At 38.9% G+C, this 13,221-nt stretch overlaps 1 protein-coding gene across 1 annotated transcript in view; it reads left to right on the forward strand.

The window, feature by feature from the left end:
• CNOT9 (CCR4-NOT transcription complex subunit 9) overlaps positions 1-12,442 on the forward strand; it is a 33,269-nt gene extending 20,827 nt beyond the window's left edge. The window contains exons 5-8 of the mRNA XM_081584011.1: positions 3,384-3,493; positions 8,180-8,278; positions 8,709-8,800; positions 10,184-12,442. Coding sequence (XP_081440137.1) covers positions 3,384-3,493; positions 8,180-8,278; positions 8,709-8,800; positions 10,184-10,352 — 470 coding nt within the window. The 3' untranslated portion in view covers positions 10,353-12,442. The remainder of the gene's footprint in view (positions 1-3,383; positions 3,494-8,179; positions 8,279-8,708; positions 8,801-10,183) is intronic.
• The last annotated feature ends 779 nt before the right edge of the window (positions 12,443-13,221 follow it).

The raw sequence follows: 13,221 nt of genomic DNA on the forward strand, positions 1-13,221 counted from the left end.
GACTCTTTCCTACAGTTCAAGGCTTATCAGATCAGTTTGAATATAAATGAAGTGATACATAGCATAAATTAGAAAATACCTGAAACTGAGTAAAAATAAAAATACAACATATCAAAATTTGTAGGATCCAAATTAAAGCAGAGCTTAAAGGAAAATTTGTATCATTAAATGCTTATACTAGAAAGAAAGAGATCTTCAATCAGTGAGCTAAGCTTTTCTTTAAGAAATTAGAAAAAGGAGCAAATTTAACGAGACCAAACAAAACGAAGGAAATAATAAAGACTAGATATCAATGAAAATGGGAACAGAAAATCAATAGATTAAATCAGTGAAACCAATAGCAGATGTTTTTAATTGAGACATGACAAAAACACTATTAGTTTTTGGTATATAATATAATGATTTGGTATATGTATATATTGCAGATTGACCACTACAGCAAGTTTAGTTAACATCCATCATCACATAGTTACACTTTTTTTTTCCCTTGTGATAAGAACTTTTTAAGATCTCTAACTTAAGATTTCTCTTAGCAGCCTTCAGACATACACTACAGTATTGTTACTGTGGTCACCATGCTATACATCATATCTCTGAATCTTACTTACTCTGTAACTGAAAGTTTATACCTTCTGACCACCTTCACCCATTTCATCCATCCCCAATTTTTTGTTGAAAAAAACAGTGAAATTAATAAACCTCTAACCAAACAGATAAAAAAAAAAAAAAGACACAAACTGCAAATGTGATAAATGAAAGGGTGTACATTGTGTAAGACAAAAGGATAATAAGGTAATACTGCTAATAACTGTGCATAAATTTGACCACCTAGGTGAAATGACAAATTCTTTGAAAAATACAGTCTGCTAAAGTGCACTTAAAAAGAAAAAATGTTTAAGACTTTTCCAGAACATGCAGAGGGGACTTCTCAATTCTTGATGAAGCCAGCAATACCCTGATAATAAAAACAGAAAAAGACTATAGGCCAGTATCCCTCATGAACATAGATGCAGAAACTTGCGACAATATAGTATATAGTATTATTGTATAGCAGCTATACTTCAGTTAAAATTTTTTAAAAGAAGAAAAAATAAGATTGTCTATTCACAGACAACCTGTGTTGAAGAATCAACAGAAAAAAGCTATTAGAACTGGTGAACTTAATAAGGTTGTAGGATACAGAGTTAGTACACAAAAGTTAGTCATATTTTGATATGCTTAAGCTAAATAGAAATTGAAATTTTACCAAAATATTTGAAAAAATTGGGTGTAAATTTTACAAAATATGTGCAAAGTCTGTAGTTACAAACTATAAAACAATGATAAAAGAAATAGAAGAAAACCTAAATAAATGTAGAGATAAACCATGTTTATCAATTGGTATATCAATGATTTAATATTATGATGTCATTCTCCCCACAAATGATGTATCGTTTTAGAGCAATTCTAACAAAATTCCAGTAGAAGTTTAATAGAAATTGGTGATCCTAGTGAAGGTCTCTCAGTCGTGTCCAACTCTTTGTGAGCCATGGAATTCTCCAGGCTGAATACTGGGGTGGGCCTTTCCCTTCTCCGGGGGATTTTTCCAACCCAGAGATCGAACCCAGGTCTCCTGCGTTGCAGGCAGATTCTTTACCAGCTGAGCCACAAGGGAAGCCCTTGGTGATCTTAAGATTGTATCTGAAAAGGCAAATGAACTAGAATATCCATTTTTTAAAAAGAAGGATATAAAGTTGGAAGATATAGTCTACCTAATTTCCAGATCTACTGGAAAACTACAAAAGTCAAGATATTGTGGTGTTGGAGAAAATATGGACTTATAGAGCAGAGTGGAGAGTACAGAAATAGACCCACACAAATAAGGTCAATTGGATTTTTGACAAAAGCACAAAGAGAATTTAGTGCAGAAAGGATAGTCTTTTCAATAAATGGTGGTAGAACAATGGGATATTCATATGTAAAGCAATGAACCATGACCCATACCTTGTACTCTATATAAAATTAAGTCAAGATGGATTTTAGACCCACATGTAAAAAGTCTAAATGAGATAATAATTTGACATCTTGTAGGCCATGTTAGTTATGGTTTGTGCTGTTTAAAGATGTAGTATTTGTAGATTGCTAGTTCTGGTTAAAGCGAATAATACCACTCTCTTCTGAAGTAATTGACTTTAGTTATTACAGGTCCAGTTAACTAAGGCCTTTGATATAAAAGCTAGCGAAGCATTGGACCACTCAGGGAACAGTCATTTGTTTAATGGGACTTTGCCTCCCTGTATACAGAATGGAGAGGATATCACTGAACTGTGTCTGTCACCTGGTCAATGGTGTTAGTTTAGAAACCAGCAGAGTAGTAGAATTGGGATAATTTTGGAAATTATTTGTCTAGCTCTTACTTTATTAAAATAGCAGAGGCTTGCAAAGTGAAGGTAACTTTATCAAACTTTGGTGGAACCAGAATTAGAATCTAGGTGTGTGTTTCTTGTTTAGGTATGCCCTACAGTGTTTTGCTTTTGGGGCAATTAAATAACCAGGAAGTCATGTTTGTTTATACCTATTGTGAGTAGGATTCAGACGGCATTGTTTCTTTGTACTTGACAGTATGCTTTAATACTGATATAGAACTTTCCTCACCAGGGCTTCCCTGGTGGCTCAGACTGTGAAGAATCTGCCTGCAATGCAGGAGACCTGGGTTCGATCCCTGGGGTGGAAAGATCCCCTGGAGAAGGGAATAACAACCCACTCCAGTTTTCTTGCCTGAAGAATTCCATGGACAGAGGAGCCTGGCAGGCTACAGTCCATGGGGTTGCAAAGGGTTGGACACAACTGAGCGACTAATACTTCACTACTTCGCCCTGGTGGCTCAGGGGCACAGAATCCACCTGCCAGTGCAGGAGATGCAGATTTGATCCCTGGATCAGGAAGATCCCCTGGAGAAGGAAGTGGCAACCCAATCCAATATTCTTGCCTGGGAAATCTTCATGGACAGAGGAGCCTGGTGGGCTGTGGTCCATGGGGTCTCAGAGTCCAACGTGATTAAGAAACTAAAACAACAATGACGACAAGAATTCTTCTGTCTTACCTAAAGTACATGGAGAAGAGATGGTGATATTATTGTGTGGCTGTCTACCAAAGTGACAGAACAATTATTTAAGTAGCTAAACTGATGCTAACTATATACCTGATCTTTTAGTGTCAACAGTCAACCTGTGCTTTTCTTGCTCCTCTTTTATTTTTTTACGGCCAGGGTTTGAATCTGATTCTCTGACATATAAACCACCGTTTGTGTTGTATGTTATTTAAGTTCGACAACTAGATGGATGAACAATTTTAGTTGGAAACCCTGACTCCGAAATAATTTCATTTGTCCATATTTTCTTTAGGGGCTCTGGTGAAAACAGATGAGCAGGAAGTAATCAACTTTCTATTGACAACAGAAATTATCCCTTTGTGTTTGCGAATTATGGAATCTGGAAGTGAACTTTCTAAAACGGTGCGTGTTTTTATCTTACTTAGATTCTGTGTTGTGTTGGCTGTTGGACTACTTCTTCATGGTTATCTTTTTCTGCCTCCCTTCAGGTTTTTGAAACTTTCATGAATGTTTTTTTCTCTTTTGAATAAAAATTGTTATATAATGATTTAAGAACCTAGACCCATCAAAAGAATATCAAGTTAAACATTAAATTTCTCCCTTTATCTGAACCCCCTTCTGACTCCACAGGTATATTTTTCCAGACATTTTTATACATAATCAAGTGTATACATATATATATACTTGAGCTTCTGCCTGCTTTGTACTTTAACCATGGATGATAATGTAACTGGTTACAGAATTCTCACCTCTGTTTTCCCTCTCAGAACTCCATTATCATAGCCATGTTGTCTTCTGGTACTGAATGTTGTAGTGAAATCTTGAGTCAGCGTAATGTTTTCCTTCTCAGATTTTTTTCTGAAAGAGCCTACTCATTGTGTCTTTTTTGTTGTTGTTAATTTTTATACTTTCCCCTTTGTTTTGGCATCTTGCTTAAGCAACATCGGTTATGCTATATTGTCTATTTTTCATGTGTCTCTTCTCAGCCTCTAATTACTTTCTATCTTTAATTTCATATAATGTGATTTTTCTCAAGACTACTTTTCCATGTTGCTGTTTTTAGCAATATCTAACCTCTGCTTCTAAAGTGTATCTGGTCACATTGCCTAGTCACTTTAATTTTTAATTAGGTAAGTACTGCTGGGTTGGATATAAGCAGATGTAATGATTTAAAATTTGTTTGTTGTGAATATGCAATACAAATAAAGTAAAAATTCATATGCTACTGCAAATGTGGGTATACAAGCAAATAAATGTAAGTCTTCTACCTTACCTCTCTCAGTTCTTCTCAGTAGTAACCGGTATTATTACTTTCTTGTAGAATCTTTCCATAAATATTTTATGTATACATGTAGCAGTTTAATCTTGCACTAATTTTTTTCCTCTAGTCTCTGCTTCTCACTTCTCCTGTTGTTTCAGCTCTTCTTTGAATTTTGTATTTTCTTTTAACTTTTTAAAAATGTTTTTTAAAGTTCATATTTGCTTCAGTTTCCTTGAAAATGCAGATAAGTATTACTTGCTACCGTTTCTCAGGTTGTGTCTCTATAAAAACTTCCCTGTGGGAATCCCTGTCCAGGATCGCTGTTTGTTTAAAAATAATGGATGGAAAGAGAGGTGTTATGAGCTGAAGTTGGCGGTTTTTACGTCAAGTGTTTTGCCTCTGAATACTTTTCCACCCAGCCTGCCAGTCTAGGGTGTGTGTTTTAGGGAGGATTTATACTTTGTCTTCAACTTTCTACTAAACACACAAAGGATAAGTGACATGTGATCTGTGTTCATGCTTTTCTTTTCTCATTTCTTCATTAATTTATTTATTTTGTTAATTTCAGTGGATTTCTGGGACAGCATTGGAATGGGTACAGCTGTATTTTGTTGTTTTTAAATTCATAGTTGCCTGTGAATAGGTGTTTTTCAAGTTGCCTTCTATGGCTGGGACAGAAGAAGATTCATTTCTTCTTTTGTGACATTTCTTCCAGGAGCCGCCATCCTAACGATCCCTCCTCTGTTTTCATTCCTTGCCTATTACCAAAATTAATTCATCCTTGATGTTTAAAGTTCCCATTGACCTTTACACTTCAACTAGAATGCTTCTCCTATCCTGCCTTATTACATGATTTGTAGTCAGTTCCTGGCATGTCTGTCTTCTTTTGCTCCATGCAAGCAAAGACCTTGTCGTGTTCACTTTTCATGTACAAATCCTTAGTCTCAGGCCTTACCATAGTAGGCACCAGGTAAAACAGAGGTTCTCAATCAAGGCCGTGTGACATGATCACCTGTCAAGTGTTTTAAAAACATCAGTGTCCAGGTTCCATCTCTGACCTGCTGAACCATTGTCCAGAGTGATAAAGTATGGACATTTGTGTGTTTTTTTGTTTTTTTAAATCCCTCTGGGTAAGTGTATAGTATGTTATTTTGGAAAGCTGTTTGGTGGTACCCACTATAAACATAAGTCTACCCTATGACTCAGCAGTATCACTCCTGCATATATACCCAAGAAAAATGAGCTCTACAGAATTCCTGGCAGTTAAGACTCCATGCTTTCACTGCCAAGGGCCAGATCCCTGATCGAGAAACTAAGGTCCCACAAGTCACATGGCACACACACACCCCCAAAAAATGAGCTCTTATGGGCATCAGAATATTTATAGGAGTGCTTATTGCACTTTTGCTCATGAAAGATAAACTAGTATATTTACAAAATAAACTACACAGTAGTTAAGAAGAATGAACTGCTGATATATGCAGCATAGATGATATTATGTCAGATGAAAGAAGCCAGGCACATGTGAGTTCATACTGTATGACCATGTATGTGAAATTCCAGAGTGGTCAAAACCAGTCAATGAGGATAAATCAAAATAGTGACTCCCTCTCAGGGAAGGATATGACTGGAAAAAGGCACAAGGGAATCTTCTGGAGTGCTGAAACTGTTCTATATTTAAAATTTTTTATTTTTATTGGAGTATAGTTTATAGTTGACTTATACAATATTGTGTTAGTTTCAGGTGTACAGCAAAGTGATTCATATATAGATATATATTCTTTTTTTCATATATATATATAGAATATATAGATATATATTCTCTCCCACTGTAGATTATTACAAGATACTGAGTATAGTTCCCTATGCTATACAATTGGTCCTTGTTGGTTATCTGTTTATACTGTTGTTGTTCAGTCACTCAGTTGTGTCTGACTCTTTGCAACTCCATGGACTGCAGCACGCTAGATTTCCCTGACCTTCACCATCTCCCAGAGCTTGCACAAACTCATGTCCATTGAGTCGGTGATGCCATCCAACCATCTCGTCCTCTGTCGTCCCCCTTTCCTCCTGCCTTCAGTCTTTCCCAGTATCAGGGTCTTTTCTAATGAGTCATCTTATAGTATTGTGTATATGTTAATCCCAACTTCCTAATGTTCTGTATTTTAATCTGGTTGTGGTTCACAGATGTGGAATAGGTAAAAATCAAAATACACTTAAGATTAGTACACTTAACACATTTTACTGTGTATATGTTTGTTTGATTTTCTTATTGGTGCTATGAAAGATTGCCACAAGCTTGGTGGCTTAAAACACCACCAGTTTATTCTCTTATGGTTCTGGAAGCCAGAAACCATAAATCAGTTTCACCAGCTTAAAGTCAGGGTGCCCATAAGGATGGCATTGCCTCTGGAGACTAGGAGTGAATCTTCCCTTGCTTTTTTTCAGCTTTTTTTTTTTAATATATATATAATTTTATTTGTTTGTTTTTGGCTGTGCTGGGTCTTTGTTGCTACACACGGGCTTTCTCTAATTGCGGCGAGCGAGGGCTCCTCTCTAGTTGTAGTGTGCGGGCTTCTCATTGCAGTGGTTTCTCTTGTTGCAGAGCATGGGACAGACTCTAGGGCTTAGGCTTCCATAGTTGAGGCTCCTGGGCTCTAGAGCACAGGCTCAGTAGTTGTACATGGGCCCAGTTGCTCTGAGAAATATGGGATCTTCCCAGATCAGGGATCAAACCCGTGTCTCTTGCATTGACAGGTGGATTGCCTTTTTAGCTTTTAGAATTGTGTATCTTGGCTATTCCTCCCTCTTCCATCTTGACAGCTAGCAGTGTAGCATATTCAAATCTCTGCCTCTGTCACATCACCTTCTCTATGGTCACATCTCCCTCCACTTCCCTTTTATAAGAACCCTTGTGATAATGAACTTTAGGGCCCACCTGTATCATCCAAGATGGTTAATCCCCCCCACAAGATTCTTAACAATCACATCTGCAAAGTACCTTTTGCCTTATGAAGTAGCATCCCCAGGGTTTAGTGATTACGACCTGGATATGTTCGGGGGCCATTATTTAGCTAACCACATTGTTATACACCAGTAAAATAGTAAAATAAAACAAGTGATTCCCACAGTTGATTCTGATGAGCAGCTAAGGAAGAGAATCATGATAATCATTTGACTTGAATTAAAACTTTTTTGACCCCATCTGTGTAAGAGTTACTGAGCTTAAATTGAGTGTATTCTTTATTACTGTTGGAACAGTTTTTGAAGGGAGGCTTAAAAATCTTATTTTCTTAAAGGTCTTTTAAGAATAGGAAAAAACCTAACTCATTTGGAAGAGATGAGGCATGGCTGCATTTCTGAAATCATCCTGGCCCATGGAAAAGTGAGAGGCTCTGTGTTTAACTGGGTTTGGATTTCAGCTTTGATTTAGTCACTTTGTTGCTTGGGATCTTAACCTGGCAAGTTACTGGTTAACAGTTTTACCTGGCACATAGGTGTTCAATAACTAAGAAAACCTCTCTGTTTTTAAAACTCCGATGATTACCTACTCTTTTTAAGTAAAATAACAATGGTACCTACCTCATAGGTTTGTTGTGAAAATAAGATAACGCATGTTACATACAGTTTTAGGAAAAGTTCTGGCACATAATGTTGAATATGGTAATATTTTTTTGTACTGTGCATAAGTTGTCATAAGTAAGTTACCTAGAATGCAAGGGTATTTTCTTAGTTTTCTGCTCCATGGTTATTGCTAGGAGAGGAGTAGACAGTTGGAAGACAAGTCTGAGCAGTGTTTTAGACTCCTTAATTTTGTTTTACTCCAGGTTGCCACATTTATCCTCCAGAAGATCCTCTTAGATGACACTGGTTTGGCTTACATATGTCAGACGTATGAGCGTTTCTCCCATGTCGCCATGATCTTGGTGAGTTCTTTCCTTTACCTTTTTTATTTATTTGACTGTGTTGGGTCTTAGTTGTGGCATGGGGGATCTTTTGTTGTAACACGTAGGCTTCTTTCTAGTTGTGACACCCGGGCTTTAGAGCACGCAGGCTCAGTAGTTTTGTGGCCTTAGTTGCCCCAGGACATGTGGGATCTTAGTTCCCCAACCAGGGATTGAACCTGAGTTCCCCTGCATTGCAAGGAGGATTCTTAACCACTGGACCACTGGGGCTTCTGATCACACAACTTAGTTCCTTTGCAGTCGACACTGAGCTACTCCAGTCTCCCAATAGGAAACAACCACCACGAAACCTTGTATAACAGTTCTTGCAATATCTGGTCTCTGATACCAACTAGGATTATTTTGTGTTTTGTATGTTCTTTCCTACCCCACCTCGTTTTGGGGGAAACAGGGTAAGATGGTCCTGCAGCTATCCAAAGAACCTTCCGCCCGTTTGCTGAAGCATGTAGTAAGATGTTACCTTCGACTCTCAGATAACCCCAGGTAAACATTTATAGAATTTATAGGACTTTGGGGGAATACTCTGATGAGCCTCTGCCCCATCTCATGTCATGGCTTCTATATTTTTAGGAGAGGGAAGGGATAAAACTATATTCAGCTTGTCTGATACAGACCTTGATTAATTTCTTTTAAAATCTGAAATGCTAAATTTAAAAATCCATCAGAGTGTTGTCTCCCCACCAAAACTCTGTACCCTACCCTAAAATTCCTAAGAGTTCAGACAGTGAATCTAATGATCCATTACTCCTGTGGTTTGAGCTTTCTTTTCTACTCTAGGCGGTCAGAAAGAAAAGTATATTTTCAAAGATCTCTTAAGAAAGGAACAAGCCCAGACGGCTCTTGAATTGTATCTCTAGTTCTCTTCATTCCTGTAAAATCTTTGAGCTAATTATTTTACCTCCCTGTATCTTTCTGCCAGAAATCATACATTGTAGATACAGTGCATTTTAGAAAAATTTGACCTTTTGCTTTGTAAATCCATAATTCATGCTGAAAGCCACTTGCTCATATTCTGCTAAACCACATAATGGGATGATTTCTATGTTCCTAGGAATGAGGATAACTTGATTAATGTGAACTCCTGCCACTGAGGTTATTTAAGCCCTAAGTATTTCTTTGACCATTTTCTCCTGTTCTTTAGTGGTTCCTGATTTCACCAAGTTTGAAAATACGTTTATTTAAAACTCTCCTTGTAAAAGAAACTAGGCTAAGTATAAAAGCCATAACTTAAAAAAAAAAAAAAAAAACAGCCTTATAAATAGTTAACATTTAGCTTTATGAGTTTTCAGATTTGACTCTTACTGGTAATATTTTAAAGAAAATGAAATATTTGAAAGTTCATCTGATAATAACTTTACAATAGTTTTACTGCTCATCTCTTAAGAGTTTTAACATAAAACTGAAGCTGTTTTTGGAAAGACACAAATTTTTATCAGTTTAGAGTTAAAAGTTCATTAACATCCTACTGTGAATCAGGTTATATCCGCTGTTAATGTTCTGACTTTGGAATGTTTCGTTTACTGTCACCCATATATTTTTAACATGAGTATTTCGACAACTGTAGTAAATCAGAAAGCAGTTTGAATTGAAGTAAATTGTTGCATCATTTTATTCTATTTGCTTTGTCACAAAATTGAATGTAGGGGAAACATTCTGAAAATGTTTAAATTCAACAGATCCTGGAGGTCTCTAAGCCTATGTCTAATAAAAGCTTTAGAGAATTTTAATGGCTTCTTAAAGTACTTGACAGAGCCATAGATTCCCAGGATTCTATCTATTTATATCTAAGAAAAGGGCTCTTCCCTGTCCCCCAATGTGGGTTTATTTGTTTGGTCTCCCTGGTTGGTTTGTTTGTTTTTGATGTAGGGCACGTGAAGCACTCAGGCAGTGCCTTCCTGACCAGCTGAAGGATACGACCTTCGCCCAGGTGCTAAAAGATGACACCACCACCAAACGCTGGCTTGCACAACTGGTGAAGAACCTGCAAGAGGGTCAGGTCACTGATCCCCGGGGGATTCCCCTCCCCCCTCAGTGATCCTCCCCCACCCCCTCCCACTACTCCCCCCAAGTTGGGGGAGGGAGGGGGAACCTGCAAGGAAAACAGCTCAGGTTTTATCACCGACTGGGAATAGATGACCTCAATGTTGAACTTCACTGGAGAAAAGGGGCACGGTACCCCCGCTGAGGTGTATGAGCTGCCATCTTAGGATGCCTTGAGGACCTGGGCTCCCTCTGCTACTCCTAGGAAACGGGCTCCTGACACAGCAGTCTGCCACCACAGCCAAGGAGGGTGTCAACACCAGCAAATGCTGTATTTGCAGCAGGCCCACGATGACCCTTCTCCCTCACCTCTACCCAGCCACTGGCAGGGAGGGGAGACTGGTGGCGGCAGCAGCGCTCTAGGCACGGTGAACGCCTGGGACCAAGCCATGTGGCGTTTTCTTATTTTGCCTTCCTGGAAGACTCAAGATGTGTCACTTCATCCTCTCTCTCAGTATTTGTTTACTTTGGTTTTTTGTTTTTAATCTTAGAGAGAGATGTGTTTAGTGGACACAAGCTGTAATATTCAGCAAACCTTTGTCAGTTGGCACTGTTTACAAGTCTGTTAGCTGCGTAAGCTCAATAAAAAGTTGGTCTGGGCATTACATCCCCTCTTAGGAGGCCAAGAGCTGCGTGAGCTGTTGGGGGAAATGGGAGGCAGGGGAAGGATATGAAGCCAAAGGACAGCAGGAACCCACCACCTATTTCCCTTCCCTTCTCTATTCTTCTGCCCCCAGTTCTGGATGCCACAAGGACCTTAACCTTGCTTCTGGCTTTTGCTGCTAGCTTTTCCAAATCTCACTGCTCTTCCCTTCTTCACTTTCCTAAACTTAAAACAGGCGTCTTAATTCACCAGGCTGTCCTGGAAGGATATTGTATTAAGAGGAGATGATGAATGTCACCTTCACTTCAAGTCTTCAGAGACATTTTCTGGATGACTTTTAAAAGGAAGATTATCTGGGCTTATGATGATAGGCTCCTTGATCCTATTCTTTGCTTTGGTGTGAATCTACAATTCCAGTTGTCTTCATGATTGTACTTGAAACAGTATTAACTAAATGAGTTAATTTTATTCAGATTTAAGATAGAGGGCTGGACTCTGCTTGCTCACTCAGTTTTGTTGGGTTTTTTGTTTTTTGTTTTTCTTTTGTTTTGGACACATTTCCTTATGGTCTGTGGGAATTACAAGATTGTCCCTGTAATATTTTTCACTTTTTTGTACTGTGTCAGAGAACCTGCCTTTCTTTGGATCTTTAAATGACTCTATTCATAATCCAGAGGTTTGAACCTGCAATCCAATGTAAATTAAATTGCCTTGCTTTCCCCAGTCCTTCCACCTGCCATCACCTACTCTCTCTAATCCCCATCTCCAATCAAAGATGGAATTTATAACCCAACTAGAGAGACCAAATATTTTTAGTCCACATCTTACACAGTTGAAAGTAAGTCTGAACACATTTGGGGACAGTTAACAGGGGGCAGGCTCAGAAAAACCTTTGCAGGGGCAGTTTTGCCAACCCAAGGGCTCTTTCAAGCCGACTTTCACAAAGGGAGCCGGCCTTATTAGTTGGCTTCTGTCTCTCTAGAGCCAAGAAAGTAGTAATGAAGTAGCCTAGATGTAGGAAGGGTAGAATAAGCACTTACTCCCCAGCTTTCAAAAATGAAGAGGAGAACCAGGCCAGCTCTCAGTAAGCTCAAGCCTGAGGAGAAGAGGCCTTGGATAAAGCAGAGAACTGCATGGACTGGATAAACGTCCTGACTCCCTTCAGCCCACAGTTTCTGTCCTGCAGAGTCCAGCTAGGGTAACCCTGATTTTTGCCAACCGCCTTCCTGCTGAGCCAAAGTTTTCTCATTCCCTCTCCTTTGGGGAAGCAGCTGAGGCCCCAGGCCATGCTCCCTGAGAAATTCTCTTCTCCATCTTTCGGTGCATTGGCCATTGTACTGTGCCAATAGTGTCTTAATTCTTGTACCGTCTAATCTCAGCGGGCCTTGGACCCCACATAGGAGTTGGGGGAGGGGTGGAAATGGGTATTGTTACTTGTAGTTGGTCCTGATGTGTGTGAATAAAGAGACCCCCTCCCCTCATTTTGTGTGTTCCGTCTCTCTCACTCCCTCAACAGGACTGAAATAAAAATGCTTCTGTTTTTGTAACCATAGTTTTTCCTTTAAACTGTGGAGATTGGATTTTGTCAATATGGAGGTATCTAGGCACTTCAGTCAGATGATCCTCATCAACCTTACCTCTCTACCTCTGTGCACCTACACACACACTGTCCTTCCAAGAAGGCAGTGTTGGTTCCTTTGTGGATAGGTCCTTTGGGAGAGTCTTACTGATGTTTAAAAGCTGTTTGGGAGACTGGGATGGCACCTTTTTTCTGATAAAAGTATCTTGCTTGAACAGAACTTCACTCCTGGCTGTAGTGGCCAGAACCTAGTACTGGTATGGGAGAGGCTTCTGTAAATGAAGAGATAGAACTTGAGACGTTTTATCACCAACTTTAATATCCATTTCCTTCCGGGGTTCAAGACTTCTATCTCCAGACTTGTTTCCATCCCTGTTTCTGGCTCTCAGTGAGACAGAGCCAACCTCTGTTTCCAACTTTATTGTGAGGCTTGAGGGTCTTTGTTTCAGTGGTGGAACAGGACAAGGAGAGGTACTGGTAGCCTTCAGAGCATGCCTTCCTTACTAATGGTATATATGATTCCCTTGCTGACTATTCCTGCTGCTCAAAGGCTAGGGAAGTGTGAGGGGGAAGAGGAGCAACATGCAAGGTTACTCTATCAAAAGTCCAAGGAAAACATTTGAAATAGGAAACAATAGAATGAAATTACATTTTTCTTCCCTGAATATTACAGAATTTAAT

The sequence above is a fragment of the Giraffa tippelskirchi genome, chromosome 3 (assembly GCF_054371585.1).
Source record: "Giraffa tippelskirchi isolate mGirTip1 chromosome 3, T2T-mGirTip1v1.2.pri, whole genome shotgun sequence".
Classification (NCBI taxonomy): domain Eukaryota; kingdom Metazoa; phylum Chordata; class Mammalia; order Artiodactyla; family Giraffidae; genus Giraffa; species Giraffa tippelskirchi.